This window comes from Trichosurus vulpecula, chromosome 2, assembly GCF_011100635.1.
Source record: "Trichosurus vulpecula isolate mTriVul1 chromosome 2, mTriVul1.pri, whole genome shotgun sequence".
In the NCBI taxonomy this organism is placed as follows: Eukaryota; Metazoa; Chordata; class Mammalia; order Diprotodontia; family Phalangeridae; genus Trichosurus; species Trichosurus vulpecula.
This window is the reverse complement of record NC_050574.1, coordinates 185,464,145-185,481,281: the sequence shown is the minus strand read 5'-3', so window position 1 is coordinate 185,481,281 and position 17,137 is coordinate 185,464,145. Positions and strand designations below refer to the sequence as shown.

Here is a 17,137-nt window from a genome sequence, read left to right as displayed (position 1 = left end):
GTAAATGTTTGGTTTTTTTTTTTTATATTTGACTGTTGCTTCTAGCAGTCTTTCTTCGTTTTATCCAAGATGACATATTCCTCCACTATCAATATGTCTGTAGAGGTGCTTTACATGAAATAAAATCAGGTCAAGCACCTTCAGCCCCTCTGGAAAAAAAGTTGCTCTAGGGTGGGAGATCTGAACATTTGAGTCATAGACTTCCTTGGTAGTCTGTTGAACTTATAGGCTTCTTCTCAGAATATTTTTAAATAGCTTAAGCAAATGCTAAATTTTAGTTAGAGATGAATGAAAATATGGATGCATTATTTTTCTTATCCAGGTTCATGGACCCTCAAATCTATCTACAGACCCTTTGGTTGTCTGTGGATTCTCAGGTTAAGAACCCCTACCTTAGGATATCTTAAGGATTTCAGAGCTGGAAGAGACTTTAGGAGTTAATACATTGTCATCATAATAAATGTGATGAAGATGGCTGATGTCCAGAAGCCCAGCTGAACCTGAAGTATTAACTTTTTTTTTCTTTAGAGGTGGACAATGAAATCATCTGTTTTTCTTCCTAAAATGTCTTTTCTAAGAAACTCAATACATCTCCATATCCTATTCTCCTTTTCCATTTGAAAGACCGCAGTGCTCTAGCAGCTGGGGCAGAATTCCCACCAGGGCAACAGCAGACATGTCTAAATAGTTCAGGGTATGTCGATGATGGTATTATTTTCATTGGAGTTTCCCCAGGTCTTGTGAAGTCATACCTCTTGCACCATCTGAGCACTGTTAATGTGGGAGCTGAGAAATTGGAAACGGAAAAGACTGACTGATGAGATCATCAGTTCATCCCACTGGAGGGTCAGTGTAGGATGGCTCCTTTGGACATGTTCTGAAGCACTCTCCCCCAAATTCATTTTAAAGTGTTTCAAGGCCTGGGGATGTTTGTTCTTTCCCCTGGAAAGTGTTTTGTTCCAATAAGACTGTCATAAGACAATATTTCCTAATATCTAGTATAGGTTTCTCCCTTCTTAACGTCTGGCTATTGCTTCTAGCAGCAAACCCACATTCTCTCCTGCATACTTTCTTCTCCATCATCAGAATGCCCATGTCAGTGCTTTATTCAATCATCAGTCAATAGAAGTTGCATAATGACATTGTGCTCTTTACTTAACCATTATTCAAGCAAGTTGCCTGAACTGATTTTGAAAAGATATTTTAAAATCATATCAAGCCTTTATGACTTAGTCTTAGTCATTGCCTCTTAGCATTCTGTGTGCATACAAAGGATCTCCTTAACAGCTCAGAATGCTTGTGATGGAGGGAATTGAAGAAGCAAGACAGGTGAAAAGGATGAAGATGGCAGCCACCCTAAGGCACGAGAAGCTTTTGTCTTCTAGCTTCTAATCTCTGATGTCCTAGAAGAATTACTTGGCTAGTTGTCTGTGTGCTTCTTCACTGAACTTAGGCTCTCTATAGGGCAAGGACAAGTGCAAAGTGACAGAAGTCTGAGTAGAAAGAAGGGGCAAGGGAGTCAGGTCATTGGGCTCTGTTTCATGAGAGACAGTGACAAACTGGAGCACCTTCTCTCCTAGAGCCATCTAGAAGATGACTAGGATAATGAGGGGACTCAAATCCATTTCCTTTGAGGCACAGTTGAGGAAATGAGGAAGACTTAGGCATGCTCACTGTCTTCAAATACTCCAGGGGCTGTCATATTAAAGGAGGACTTATTCTTTGTGGGCCTAGAGCTTGGGGATAGAGAGATATATATTGAGACTTGGCATAAGGTAGCACTTCCTGACAGAGCTTTCCAAGAATGCAGTGAACTGCCTTGGCCCATCTCCATCATGGACAAGCATTCAACAAGAAAGAAGAAGCAAATGCTTACTTGCTGGAGATTATTCATTCAGAAGTCTTTCAGGTCCTCAACTTGGGTTAATGCATCTGAAGAAGGGGAAAAGATGAACTATAAGGGAAACCTCTAAGGTCCCTTCCAGCTCTAAGATTCAGTGAAATTGGGGAAGATAGAAAAGAGGAAACATCAAAACTAAGGGGATAAAACAAATGCATTTTGGTCATATTTAGGGTCTGTTTCTTTCTACTTTCTACCTCAATCCATGTTTTTGTGCTTAGATCTGTCTCATACTGTCTAAAAGATTCTTCTCTATCCCCTTCTAGCATATTTTCTGCCTTCTCTGCTTCCATTTTATAATTTTGCAAGCCCCCTCTGTGTCAATATTTACATTTCTGAAAGTGAAAAATCCAGTTCTTATAGTCTGTATTAATCAGTTAGAATAAACATGATAGAAATATCTTCTTGTTTTATTCCTTAAATTAACATTTAAATAAATTAAAATTTAAAAAAGAAATACCTTTTCTCTCATGGGATCAATAAGTGCTAAATGGTATACTTGTATCCTGATGGCTTTGGTAACTAAAAGTTGGGGAAAAACTGTTTCCAGACACCATTTTCTCTCTTGGTGATGCTGGCCTGCCTACAGAAGAGCAGAGAGCACGATGAGCTTTTTACTTCAAAAGATACTTTTCAAGTATTAGTTGATTGTTAACTTGTTATTTCCCAGCTCTTAGAGAGTGAATAGAAAAAGGAAAAAATTGTGAATCTTATTAGTGGCTTATAGTTTTGATTTTTAAAAATTAAGGATTTTAAAATGGTGGGTGGGAGGGTGGCAGGAAAGGCAGGGAAAGGGTGAAATCCAGTCCATACCCATGATTTCTGTAGTGTAAGGAACTCTTCCTGTGGAGAAACCTTTCACTGATACAGAGTAACAACTCCTCTGTACTTAGTCTCAGAGAATTACGTAGGACATTGAGACATTGATTAATCAACTTGTCTATGGTCACAAAGCTAGTGTGTGTCAGAAGCAAGACTTGAAGCCAGGGTGTCTTGATTTCAGTTTCATCCATCCATCAACTGTGTCATGCAAGTAAAGTTAGAGATTAGTTTAGATTTTATTTACTTAAGCTAATTCTGGCCCCCACTTCCACAAGTAATTCAACAAACTTTAATTCAACATTCTGTAGGCATCTACTAAGTAAGTTAGAGTAGGGTATGTATGTATGTGTGCATATATGTGTATATATACACATATGTACATATATACATGTATATACATAAATAAATGTATATAATTTTATATTTATTATTTATTATAATATTTATTATATATTTATATTTATTAAATAAACATTTTAAATGAAGGAAATTCTTGCTCTCTCTCCGTTATTATCAATGAATTAACTAATAATACTAGGGAGTTATCAACTAATTATACTATGAAATCCATGGAACTTTGAATCTTTTATTTCTCATTTGACTATCTTTAAAAAATAGTTTTACTGAATCAGGTAATGATACTGAATTCCTAGGGATTATAAAGGAGAAAGTGAATGGACTTGGCCACTTACACAGCATGGTGGCCAGTCCATCATTATTTTTCAGCAGCAACATGATGATTGAAACCACACTAAAGTTTTCCACCCACTCTTCGCTTCCTCCCACCTCCTAAACAAAATAAAACATTCTTAAGTTGCTCAGGATCTTAGCTTAGTCCAAGAAGAGACACCAGTGACAATTTCTTTTTCCTTACAGTAACAGAAAAAGGATGTCTGTAATTGTTCGAACACCATCAGGACAAATTCGCCTCTACTGCAAAGGAGCTGTAAGTACTGGATTGGTCACTTGCATTGCAGTATGAATTTGCTGACTGTTGCCAACCAGAATATGCTACAAATATTTTTGCGTTAATAGCCTGTTATAGTATTCCTTTTCATTTTCCAAGTCTCACATGTGGATGACTAACTTTATATTGGTTCCATGGGGGAAAAATTCCAATCATGATTAATGACTCTTGTATTGAATGTATGGCATAGAGGTCATACCAAATTAGCAGATAACACAAAGTGGGAAGGGAGGGGTAACTAACACGCTGGATGACAGAGTCCAGATCCAAAAAGAACTTGACAGGGTAGAGTAATGGGCCACATCTAATAAGATAAGATGGTAAATATAAATGTAAAGTTTTATATTAGAATGTTTAAAAATCAACTTTACAGATACAAGATGGGGGAGGGTATAGTCAGAGAATAGTTTATTTTTAAGGAAATGTCTGAGGGCTTAAGTAAGCATCAAGCTCAATATGAATTGTCTGTTAAGTTTAGTTGTCACAAAAACTAATGCGGTTGTTAAATTTCATTAAAAGATTTTGTAGGGTCTGGGACTAGGGAAGTGTGATATTCCCTCTCTCTTCTCCTCTGGTTAGAACCCATTTGAAGAACTTTCTTTCTGGGATTCATAGCTTCAGAAGGACATGGATAAAATGGAAGGGGGTGGCCTTGTGTTTTTGTCATGTGAGGTTTAGTTGCAGGGATTGGGAAAGAGAAGCCCTTTCCTGGCTGTCCACTATTAGGGTCCAATCCTCTTTTCCATACTAACTTTTCCAGTGAGATGGGAGAAAATGCCTGAGTCCTGTGACAATCTTGGATATTTAGTGTGTACAATAGAAGGCTTAAGGGAGGACAGTGTGATAGCTGTCTTTCAGGTATTTTGAGAGCTATCACATGGAGAATGGATTAAACTTATTTTGCTGGGTCCATAGGGTAGGACTGGGAGTCACATGTGGAAGTACCAAGGAGGCAAATTTAAATTTGACTTCAGGAAATGGTTTCTTATATTCTGAGCTATTCCAGAGTGGGCTGGGGCACTCACCTCACAAATGGAATCTCTCTTCCCAGAGGTCCAAAGCAGGAGATGACCATTTCTTAGACCTGTTGTGGGAAGGTGCTATTGCTTAGGGATGACTTGGATTAGATGGTTTCTATTCCTTCCCACACTGAGGTCCTGTGATCCTGTGAAAGCCTTATCCCAGCACTCAGTAAGGAAATGGCGGCATACAAGCACATGATTGGGGAGATGGGCTAGTCATCAGTTGATGTCACAAAGACATAGGGACTTTCGTAGACTGCAAGCTCAATGTGAGCTAGATGGGATGTTAGCTATCAAGAGATGGTTTTAGCGTACAGAGCCCTGCACCCCTCTTCCCTAGTCAGACCATGTGAAAAAGAAGAACAATAGCTGGTGTTATATATCACATTAAAGTTTGCAAAGCACTTTCTACATGTTATCTCCTTTGATCTACACAATCATCTGGTGAGGTAGGTGGTGTTATTATCATCCCTGTTTTGAAAATGAGGAAACCAAGGCTGAGAGAACTTAAGTGAATGGTCACACAGCTGGTAAGTTTGTGCTGCAGGATTTGAACACTCAGGCCTTCTGGACTTCAGGTCCTGTGCTCTGTCCCCTGTACCACTTAGTTGTTAGAGAATCATGTTGTAGGTGGGGCACCACAGTGGGAGCAAGTTGATGAACTAGGATTATAACCCGGGAAGGGCAGCCAGCATGGTACCAAGACTTGGAGCCATGCCATATGAAGAGAGGTGAAAAAAGTGGTGTTGATTAGCCTTTAGAAATGAAGCCTTAGCAAAGGAGGTGGGAGGATGTGATTGCTGTCATGTTGAAGAATGATGAGACTTGTTTAACTTATCCCCAGAAGGTAGAACTAGGAGCAATGGGAAACAGTTAAAGAAAGGCAAATTTCATTAGAATAGAAGCACAGGAAACTTGTTAACAGTAAGAACTGTCCAAAGTCTTATGGGTGGCTTTGGGAGCTGATGAGCTCCCAGGAACTGGAAATCTTCAAGTGAAGCATAGATGGCTACTTTTCAGGGATGGTGCATCAGAAGCACTGTTTCAAACATGGGTTTGACTAGATAAATTTGAAGGCTCCATCGAGATCTGCCATTCTGTGCCTAAATCTAATAGCTAAGATTTAAGGAGACTTGAAGATCATAGGTCTCTTTCATTTGACTTGGAAAGTGATACTAAGTGAGTCTTTTGGTTACTGTGTGGTGGTAATGTGCTGGACTGCCCCTGATCCTGTGAGACAAAAATAAGGGTCTATGGAGGTCTGCCACCTGGTTTGAAAAAAAGGCAGTTCTCCTGCTTGTGGAAAACTGGCATGTAGTCTTATCTGACTGGAGGAAAAAGATAAAACCTCATGTGTCTGCATGTATTCATGCAGTTTTTTTGTGCTTTTAAAAATCTCATTTTAAATGTTAGCACTTAAAATGCGAACATAACCTTTTATTGCTCATGCCTTCATGTTGCTATTTTTGAAGAATTTGAAAATTTCTTTCTGCATTTGTCAATGTGTCCATTATTATAGTGTTGCAGCCATCACAAAAAGAGAAGTTGAGAGTGTTAAGACAAGTTAGACTTGTGCAAAACCATAGAATGTCAGAGCGGGAAAGGGCATTAGAGATCATCTAGTTTAGGGGGTCTTTGCCTTTTTTGTCAGTCTCCTTTGACAATCTGGTGAACCATGTGGATTCCTCAGAAGAATATTTTTAAATACACAAAATAAAATATATAGAATAATGAAGGAAACCAATTATCTTAAAATTCAGTCAACTCTGTGTGTGTGTGTGTGTGTGTGTGTGTGTGTGTGTGTGTATGTGTATGTATGTGTGTGTTTGTTTAAAACAAGTTCATGGGTGCTGGGTTAAGAACACTTGATTTAGTACAAAGACCATAGGCAAGACAAATTTTGAAAGAAGGGCGAATCACATCTTAGAAGGTTTAGACCTCTCTCTCTATCCATTTACATAGAAACCAGAAAACCTAAATAGGTCTTTGTTCTAGTGCCACAAAACAGTCAGAAAAAGGTGCTCTGTAATGTTAAACCAAAATGTACATCCTTGGTTTGTTTCATAGTTTCCAGACTTGGTGGGGTGAAGTGCTGAATTTGGAGTCATAGAAGCTGGATTTGAATCCAAGTGTTGTTCTTTTCTGCCTGGGTGACTTTAGACAAGTTATTTAAGCTGTTTGGGCCTCCATTTCCTCATCTGTAAAATGAAAAGGTTGGACAGGTTCCATTCTGAGGTACTTCCTAAGGAATGATCCTCAAGAATGCAACCCACTGTGGAGTTCAAAGCTCATCATTGCTTGTGGATTGGAATTCAGCTAGTCTTTCAGGGCTCCTCAAAATACTTTTTTCCATTAGGTAGAAAATATATAAAGCTCTAAAATAGTATTTAGAAGACTGAAAGCTTGAATTGTAATTTTATATGTGAATTTGCTGGTCATGATGACTTCCTCTTTGATAGGATAATGTGATTTATGAGAGACTGTCAGAGAATTCTGAGTTCACAGAACAAACTTTGTGTCATCTGGAATATTTTGCTACAGAAGGTAAGTAATCTTACACTATTTTTATATTATTATAATTAATAATAAAATTAATATCAACAATAGTACCTTATACTCATATAGCACTTCTTTTATTTAGCCAGTATTCTCACACTTCTATGTTGAAATGTTAGTCATTCTGAATGCATGTGATTCATGCTTTGTAACACACACCTCTGTATCTATGTATACACATACACACACACACATATATATATATAAAATATGTGTGTGTGTATATATATGTAGATACACACACACATATATTATATATAAAAATATATATATGTATACACACACACACACACACACACACGTACATACACACACAGTTGCATGTTTTGGTCCAGAACACTGATAAATAAATGTGAATATTTCCAAAGCTAGATCTCATTGAGACTTTTTAAACCTCATCATGTTCTGTGTTCATGTTAGCAAGAAAACATATTCATTGTTATGCTGTGCTCCCCTCATTCCTATAGGGAATCTGTAGTCCATTACGTACAGTCCGTTTGAGTCTGATGCCAAAGGCTTTCCAATGGCAATAGGAACTTGGGAGTAGAAGATGGCCTTATGGATGGCATGCTTTGTCTGAGGTCTTTTCATTTTCTCACTCAGAGAAACCTGGATTTTGTTCATTAAGTATATAGCTGAACCAGCCCCTGTAGTTAATGGGCTTAATCTTTTGTTAGCTATATAACACTAACTTTTCATCCCTTGGTTATGGACACTGAACCCGCAGTGACTGACCTCAAGCATTCTCTGAGAGACTTTGAACCTGTCTTCTGGTTTCCATTTTCTTTGCTTTTGAAGGTCACAAAAGTCATAGACTGTCTTACCCAAGATCATATTTGAGCTTGTGAGCTCCAGCCCCTCGCATGCTTATGCCTCTGGCATGAAAACATGGATCTCTTTTTTTTCTTTTTTTTTTATTTAATATATTTAGTTTTCAGCATTTATTTTCACAAGAGTTTGAATTACAAATTTTCTCCCCATTTCTACCCTCCCCCCCACTCCACGATGGCATATATTCTGGTTGCCCGGTTCCCAGTCAGCCCTCTCTTCTGTCACCCCACTCCCCTCCCATCCCCTTTTCCCTTTCTTTCTTGTAGGGCAAGATAAATTTCTACATCTCATTGCCTGTGTATTTATTTTCTAGTTGCATGCAAAAACTTTTTTTTTGTTTTTGAACATCTGTTTTTAAAACTTTGAGTTCCAAATTCTCTCCCCTCTTCCCTTCCCACCCACCCTCCCTAAGAAGTCAAGCAATTCAACATAGGCCACATGCGTATCATTATGTATCACCCATCCACAATACTCATGTTGTGAAAGACTCACTATATTTTGCTCCTTCCTAACCTATCCCCCTTTATTGAATTTTCTCCCTTGACCCTGTCCCCTTTCAAAAGTGTTTGTTTTTGATTACCTCCACCCCCATCTGCCCTCCCTTCTGTCATCCCCCCTTTTTTATCTTCTTCTTCCTCCTTTTTTCCTGTGGGGTAAGTTACCCAATTGAATATGTATCGTATTCCCTCCTCAGGTCAAATCTGATGAGAGCAAGATTTACTCATTCCCCCTCACCTGACTTCCCTTCCTACAGAACTGCTTTTTCTTGCCACTTTTATGTGAGATAATTTAGCCCATTCTATCTCTCCCTATCTCCCTCTCTCAATATATTCCTCTCTCATCCCTTAATTTGATTTTATTTCTTTTGGATGTCTTCCCTTCATCTTCAACTCACCCTGTGCCCTCTCTCTCTCTCTCTCTCTCTCTCTCTCTCTCTCTCTCTCTCTCTCTCTATATATATATATATATATATATATATACACACACATACATATATACATACACACTCACATATACATATATATATATACATAAACATATATATGTACGCATATTCCCTTCAGCTACCCTAATACTGAGGTCTCATGAATCATACACATCGTCTTTCCATGTAGGAATGTAAACAAAACAGTTCAACTTTAGCAAGTCCCTTACAATTTCTTTTTCTTGTTCTTTTTCTTGATTACCTTTTCATGTTTCTCTTGATTCTTGTGTTTGAAAGTCAAATTTTCTATTCAGCTCTGGTCTTTTCACTGAGAAAACTTGAAAGTTCTCTATTTTATTGAAAATCCACATTTTGCCTTGGAGCATGATACTCAGTTTTGCTGGGTAGGTGATTCTTGGTTTTAATCCTAGCTCCATTGACCTTCGGAATATTGCATTCCAAGCCCTTTGATCTCTTAATGTAGAAGCTGCTAGATCTTTGGTTATTTTGATTGTGTTTCCACAATACTCAAATTGTGTCTTTCTGGCTGCTTGCAGTATTTTCTCCTTGATCTGGGAGCTCTGGAATTTGGTTACAATATTCCTAGGAGATTTCTTTTTGGGATCTATTTGAGGAGGCGATCGATGGATTATTTCAATTTCTATTTTGCCCTGTGGCTCTAGAATCTCAGGGCAGTTCTCCTTGATAATTTCTTGAAAGATGATATCTAGGCTCTTTTTTTAATCGTGGCTTTCAGGTAGTCCAGTAATTTTTAAATTCTCTCTCCTGGATCTATTTTCCAGGTCAGTGGTTTTTCCAATGAGATATTTCACATTGTCTTCCATTTTTTCATTCCTTTGGTTCTGTTTTATAATATCTTGATTTCTCATCAAGTCACTAGCCTCCACTTGCTCCAAACTAATTTTTAAGGTAGTATTTTCTTCAGTGGTCTTTTGAAGCTCCTTTTCCATTTGGCTAATTCTGCCTTTCAAGGCATTCTTCTCCTCATTGGCTTTTTGGAGCTCTTTTGCCATTTGAGTTAGTCTATTTTTTAAGGTGTTGTTTTCTTCAGTATTTCTTCAGCATTTTTGGGGGTCTCCTTTAGTAAGTCATTGACTTGTTTTTCATGGTTTTCTCGCATCCTTCTCATTTCTCTTCCCAATTTTTCCTCTACTTCTCTAACTTGTTTTTCCAACTCCTTTTTGAGCTCTTCCATGGCCTGAGACCAATTCATGTTTTTGTTGGAGGCTTTTGTTGTAGGCTCTTTGACTTTGTTGACTTCTTCTGTCTGTATATTTTGGTCTTCTTTGTCACCAAAGTAAGATTCCAAAGTCTGAGACTGAATCTGGGTGCGTTTTCACTGTCTGGCCATGTTCCCAGCCAACTAAGTTGACCCTTGAGTTTTTCAGCGGGGTATGACTGCTTGTGGAGTTAAGAGAACTATGTTCCACGCTTGGGGGGATGCGCCAGCTCTGCCACACCAACACTCCTCCTTCCCCAAGAACCCCCAACCCGGACTGGACTTAGATCTTCAGCAGGCTCTTTGCTCCTGCTCTGATCCACCACTTAATTCCTCCCACCAGGTGGGCCTGGGGCCGGAAGCAACTACAGCTGTACTTCTGTTGCTGCCCCACCTCCGCTGCCCCCGGGGCGGTAGCCAAACTGCAAACTCCTTCCACTCCCATAGCTCTTCCCACTAACCTTCTCTGTTGTCTTTGGTGTTTTGGGTTGAGAAGTCTGGTAACTGCCACAGCTCACTGATTCATAGGGTACGCTCCGCCCGGCTCCTGGTCTGGTTGGTCTGCGCCGTCCACGCTGGGCTCTGCTCCACTCCGCTCCACTCCCAGCTCCATGTGGGATAGACCTCACCCAGAGACCATCCAGGCTGTCCTGGGCTGGAGCCCTGCTTCTCTCTGCTATTTTGTGGGTTCTGCAGTTCTAGAATTGGTTCAGAGCCATTCTTTATAGGTTTTTGGAGGGACGTGGCGGGGAGCTCATGCTAGTCCCTGCTTTTCAGCTGCCATCTTGTCTCTGCCCCCTCCATGCCGAAAAACATGGATCTCTTTTCCAAGGTACCTGGTACCTTTGACTTCTGTCTTAATGAACATAAGTGTGTTCCAGGCAGGTATCCGAAGGTAGTTGCAGGAAGGCTTTGAGAATGAAATATGAGATAGCAACTCTTCTAAAGTGGACATCTGACTTTGAAGTTCTGGGCTGTGCTACAATAAATAGCCTCAGTTCTTAGAAGAGGACTTGCTCTTCCACTCTTCATCCTCACCAAAGGTTCTCAGAGATGTCAGAGAAGTCTCCTAGTGCTGTGCTGATGGATTACTACCTGGTTAAGTTGAGAAAGAAAGAGGGAATGGGACAACATGGATAGAAGGCTGGCCTTAGAGTCGGGAAGACCTGGGTTTAAATCATGCTTCTGTCACTGGCTTTTGTGACCCTGGGCAAGACATTTAACTTCTTGGAGCCCCAGGCAAGTCTCCAAACCTGTAAGCTATAGGTGAGTAGCCATCTGACGTGGCTACTCTGTACCCCCTCCCCCCAAGAAGAAAAAATAATGGAAATTGTAACCATTGAAAAAGCAGCAGGAACCATTGAAAGACCCTATAAAGTTTGGAGTGTGAGAAAAGACTTTTGATTTTTATTTTCAGGTGGTGAGTTTCTCTGAACTGACGTTTCTATGCTGTTGGCTGTTCTTCAGGTTTGAGGACACTCTGTGTTGCCTATACTGACTTGTCCGAGGATGTGTACCAGGAGTGGTTGACTGTTTATCAAACGGCCAGTACAACTTTGAAAGACAGAAGTCGGAGGTTGGAAGAGTGCTATGAAATCATTGAAAAGGTAACCAGAGCAGATGGATTCTCTCCTACCAAATCAACTTCCCTTTGAGTAGATTATTTTCATAAGTACAAAAAACCCAAAACAAAAACACAGCTCTTATAACATGTTAAATTATCATTTACCTTTTTTATTTTTCCATGATCTTAAACATATTAAGTATTGGGTTGTGTTTCCTTTCGAAAGAAACTCACTTCTTTTGGAATAATTTAAAAGAGACAAGTCTTAAGCTACAGTTTTTCAGTCCTTTTGCTACCTTCTCTCTGTTCACTTCATTCCTAGACATCTTTCCCCTGAAAGAAAACATTAGACTTGAAAAGGAGTTAGAATGGTTTTGTGAGAAATCCAAGTTCCAAGTTGTAGTTCAGCCTTTCAAGACTCCTGGGCGGCTTGTTAGATAACTTTACCATGCTGTGCCTCACATTAGGATTATTATGCCTTCTCTATAAGTGTATGACACCAAGTCATGACCAAGTTTGTCAGATATTTCCTTTGATTAAAATTCTGTAGAGTCTGCAGTTATGTTTGTTAGTCTTGAGTTGGGTGAGCCCAAAGGCATAAAAATAATTACAAAATCAAGTCTATGCAGACCAGGCATCCCTTCGTGAGAAGAGAGGCCCAGAGTCTGGAATGTAAGTCTGTATTCTGGCCCTAATGCTTCTTAGAGGTGTGACCTTTGACAAATCGCCTCACATATCTATGCCTCAAATTTGGAATATTGGACCGTAGGATGTCCAAGTTCCCTTTTCGATCTAAGGCCTATGCTCCTGTGATTTGAGTACTTTGGGGAAGATGAACCTTTTAGTTTGGTATCTTTTAGTGCAACAGATCAGTAAACTAATTATACTATGGTGTGAGAGAGGCAGAATTTCCTCAGGTGAAAATTGAGCACAAATTGTATTATTTACTTGGCGGATCTGACTCGACATATCTTAAAATTAGCTTTATACAATGTGGCTGTGATAGTAGGAGAAAACTTCATGAGTTATTTATAAACTAAATGTAAAAAAAAAAAAACACCTAAAACCAAAAAAGAATTTCTTGTTCTTTTAGTGTTTTGACTTTTTCCTCCTGAATAAGCTCTTATCTGATTTAGTGCCACTAGGGGGCAGTGTTTCCGCAAAACTTTTTAATGCTACTAAGATGAGATTCTTCCTGGATCCTTCAACTTTCCTGAATTTTAGACAAAAGAAAGAAATAGGAACTGAACATGTGATTTCGTTGGTAGAGGGGTGCTCCAAGGAGAGGGAACTCTTACTGACAGTGCAGGTCAGCATCTTCTCTGTAGCCTTGAACAGGAGACAAAAGCAGACAAAAAAAACCCACCAAAAAACCAAACCAAAACAACAAAAAAACATGATTGCAACTTTAGATTGGATGTTTAGGCCATAAGATTTTCTTGAAACAGAGCTAGTGATTCTTCCATTCGTTTTATTTCCCTGAGGAAAAACCCAGAAAACCATTCCCCTAGGCTGATTTTCCTGGGGTACATTAGAAAGGTAATAAGGGAACTCTAGTTGGCATCTACCAAAATGATGAGTTATAAATGAGGGATGGCAATTTTCTAGCAGTTTGTAGTGGTGGGAGGCTGGAGGAGGGTCCAGCATACTTTTCTTAGGTTTAAGTTTTGTTTTGTTTTTTTTTGTAGCAACTATTGTGGGATCCCATGTTAGGAAAATAGGTGAGAGTAGTGTTATTCTTGTTGTTCCTTCTACCCACTGTCCAGCTCTGTTTGAGGCACCCTCTGAAAGTGAGGGAATCAGGACCTGTGTTGGACTGTTGAAATGTAGAAATAATGTTTGGGAGAAAAGGAAACTTCCACTGAGGCCTTGCCTTGTTAAATGCCTTTGTTAAATCTTGGGAACCATTAGCAATCCATTCTGATAAACCCACTTTATTTATTGTCCGTCTCAAAAACATCTGTAACAACACTTTTCCAATGCTCACAGAAAACTTACTTTCATTTGGCTTCAGCTGTGGCGTAGCTAAATATCTAAACGTTGGTTAAAGGTGATTTGGGATGGTCAGGGTCAGCATATATCAGCAAAGTCAGGATAATTTGGAGAAGAGCAAGGGTGAAAGAATCTGCTAATAACAATATTGCTACAACTCTTTTATGTCACTGACCAGGTTCGGCCTGAATCCAGGGTCCTTGCTTTAGTGTCAGGGGCAAGGTTGCTTATACTTTCCTCCCTTTCCCTTTGAGGTCTTGATCGTTCTGGGACCTGCACAGCCAGATCAGACACTCTCCCCTGTTGTCTCCCCACCCCCACCTCCTTGCCTGGCTGCTTACATGTACACATAGTTCATAAAACACCTTCCAGGGAAGAGAAGAAATCCTGTGGTGCACTTTCAAAGTCTAGGTAGTTCAAAGGCTGGCTAGTGAGCCTTGAAAAGGAGTGAACATGTTACTCTATTGCTGCTCAGTTTCATGTTATGTAACCCAAAGGGAAGAATTTTTTGGGCAAATTCATATATATAATACATACATGTATGCATATATATACATACACACAGATAAAAACAGTAATTAGCATTTGTATTTCTTACTAGAGTTTCTAAAATTTTTTTACATAGATTTTCATTTGAGCTGTACAACAACCCTGTAAGATAGGTACTAGAGGCGTCATTATCCCCATTTGACAGATGAGAAAATTGAGGCTTGGAGAGGTTAAGTGACTTACCCATGTTTGCACAGCTAGTAAGCATCAGATACTGTTCTATGGGAAGCTACGTAATGAAATTTTACTTATGTCAACAGTTACTTGTCTTCTACAGTGTATGTGTTAGGGTAGCCACTTTGAAATTATTAAACTCATCCTTTCCATTGGTTTGATGTTGCCGATTTCAAGTGTTCTCTACTATACAGTAACATTACCAGTTTTAAGTATTCTCTACCATAAATAGACATCTCTGCTTCCTAAAAGTAAGCAGGGTCTGAAGTTGATGACTTGGAAACCTTGTGAGCCTTGAATTTGAAAGGATGGGAGTAGAGGAAAGAAGACATGCTTGTCTGATTCTTTTAAGGGGAGAGCTCCTCTATTAAGTCTGTGAATCACTGATTGAACACAAGTAAATATTTCACTGCAAGTAATGCTCTAATCATATATTGGAAGTGGGAAAGAGGGCATCACAGAGAATGCCCTCCTTACAAAGGCCACCTTTCTTATCTCCATACTTAGCTTCTTTTATCTTACCAGAATTCTTATGCCCTGGGAACCTGTTGGCTTCTTGTCTACAACTGACAGCAAAAGAAGCATAATTATAATTAGCCTGACAAGAAGCCTTGGGGGATCTGAAGGGAGATCCAGGCAGGTTTGGACGCCTTTAAAGAGCACTGAGAGACATATTCATGGGTGTTAAGTGAAATAAGCTCCTCACTGGTAGGGAATGGGATAGTTAGTGATAGTTTTTTGTTAATTGGGTTTAGTAAAGAGCAGTATAGAAACTTACTTGAATTGCTTAGGTTGAATAACTTGACAAAAATGGGCTAGACAGATGGGTTTAGGAAAATAAGATGAGGGCATTCATGAGCCAATTACAGACAGAGTGCTATATGCTGGAAGGACTTTAGCTCATCTGAAAAGGCCAAATCAGGTCATCAAGAAACACTGAATATGTAATCCGATAATCATGTGTATGATCTCCTCTGGGGCTACTCTCCCAGCTTGAATTTATCCTGGTAGGTTGAGTTCCCAAAGGATAGCTGACTATCTTGGGTTATATTTCTTTACGGGTAGATTATACGTGTAACCCCTAAGAACTATATCATCATTAGGGCAGTTAAAAAGTATCTCCTCAGACAGAGGGCATAGGTGTGAAACTGCTATGTTGGATTGATCTCAAAAGAAGAATGGAAGTCTGAGAAAAAGGAATTCATTCAAAGAATGGGAAAGGGAGAATGGACAAAATTATCTCATATAAAAAAGGTGTGTGAAAAAGAGTTTATACAATGGAAGGGAAAATGTGAGGCAGGGAATGGGCCATGCTTGAACCTCACTTTCACCTCACCTAGTTCAAGGAGGAAAAATGTATATATACACTTGTGTCAATCAGTTATAGAAATCTATGCTACCAAACAAGGAAGTAGAAGGAAAAAGGGCTGAAAGTGGGGAGTAGACTGAGAAGAGGGGTAGATTAAAGGAGGCAAGCAAAACAGACTCTTAAGGAGGGGACTGTGTAAAAAGGAGAAGGCTAAATATAAGAGAATTGGATGGAGGGAAATACACCATAGCAGTCATAACTATAAATATGAATGGGATGAACTCATCCAAAAACAGAATTGGATAGCTGAATGGATTAGAAATTAGAATGTAACAACATGTTATTTAAAAGAGACACTTGAAACAGAAAGATATACACAGAGAATTAAAATAAGAAGCTGGAGCAGAATCTATTATGCTTCAGCTGGACTAAAAAAAAAATCAAGTGTAGCAACCATGATCTCAGACAAAGCAAAAGCAAAGAAAGACCTAATTAAAAAGAGATAGGAAAACTTCATTTTGCCAAGACATAGACATAGACATAGACATATAGACATAGACATAGACATATAGACATAGACATAGACATATAGACATAGACATAGACATATAGACATAGACATAGACATATAGACATAGACATAGACATATAGACATAGACATAGACATATAGACATAGACATATAGACATAGACGTATAGACATATAGACATAGACGTATAGACATAGACATATAGACATAGACATAGACATATAGACATAGACAATGAATTAATATCAATACTGAGCACACATACGCTACATATGGCGTAACTTTCATCCAAGTTTTTTTACGGAAAAATTAAGAGTCACATGAGGAAATAAACAGTAAAACTATTTTAGTGGGAGATCTCAGTTTGCCCCTCTTGGACCTAAATAAATCTAATCATGAAATAAATGAGAAAGAAGTTAAGGAGACAAATAGAACTTAGGAAAGTTAGATATGATAGACCCCTAGAAACTATTGGTTGGAAGTAGAAAGGTACATACCTGTTTCTTATCTGTGTAAGATACTCACAAAAAATAATTGTGTATTAGGGCATAAAATCCTCAAGAACAAGTATAGAAAAGCAGAAAAAGCCTTTTTTATCCATGATGCAATAAAAATTATATTCAATTAATGGCTTTTGAAGCATAGGATAAAAAATAATTGGAAACTAATCTAATCCTGGAGAATTGGTGGGTCAAAAAACAAATCATAGAAACAATTGATTTTATTTAAGATAATGACAACAATAAAACAACATA

The 17,137-nt window shown here is 38.8% G+C and overlaps 1 protein-coding gene across 1 annotated transcript in view; it reads left to right on the top strand.

The window, feature by feature from the left end:
* The window catches only part of ATP8A2 (ATPase phospholipid transporting 8A2), a 759,667-nt gene that overhangs the window by 251,915 nt on the left and 490,615 nt on the right, over positions 1 to 17,137 (top strand). The window contains exons 20-22 of the mRNA XM_036745978.1: positions 3,599 to 3,668; positions 7,171 to 7,255; positions 11,731 to 11,870. Of these exons, the coding sequence (XP_036601873.1) occupies positions 3,599 to 3,668; positions 7,171 to 7,255; positions 11,731 to 11,870 (295 nt within the window). The remainder of the gene's footprint in view (positions 1 to 3,598; positions 3,669 to 7,170; positions 7,256 to 11,730; positions 11,871 to 17,137) is intronic.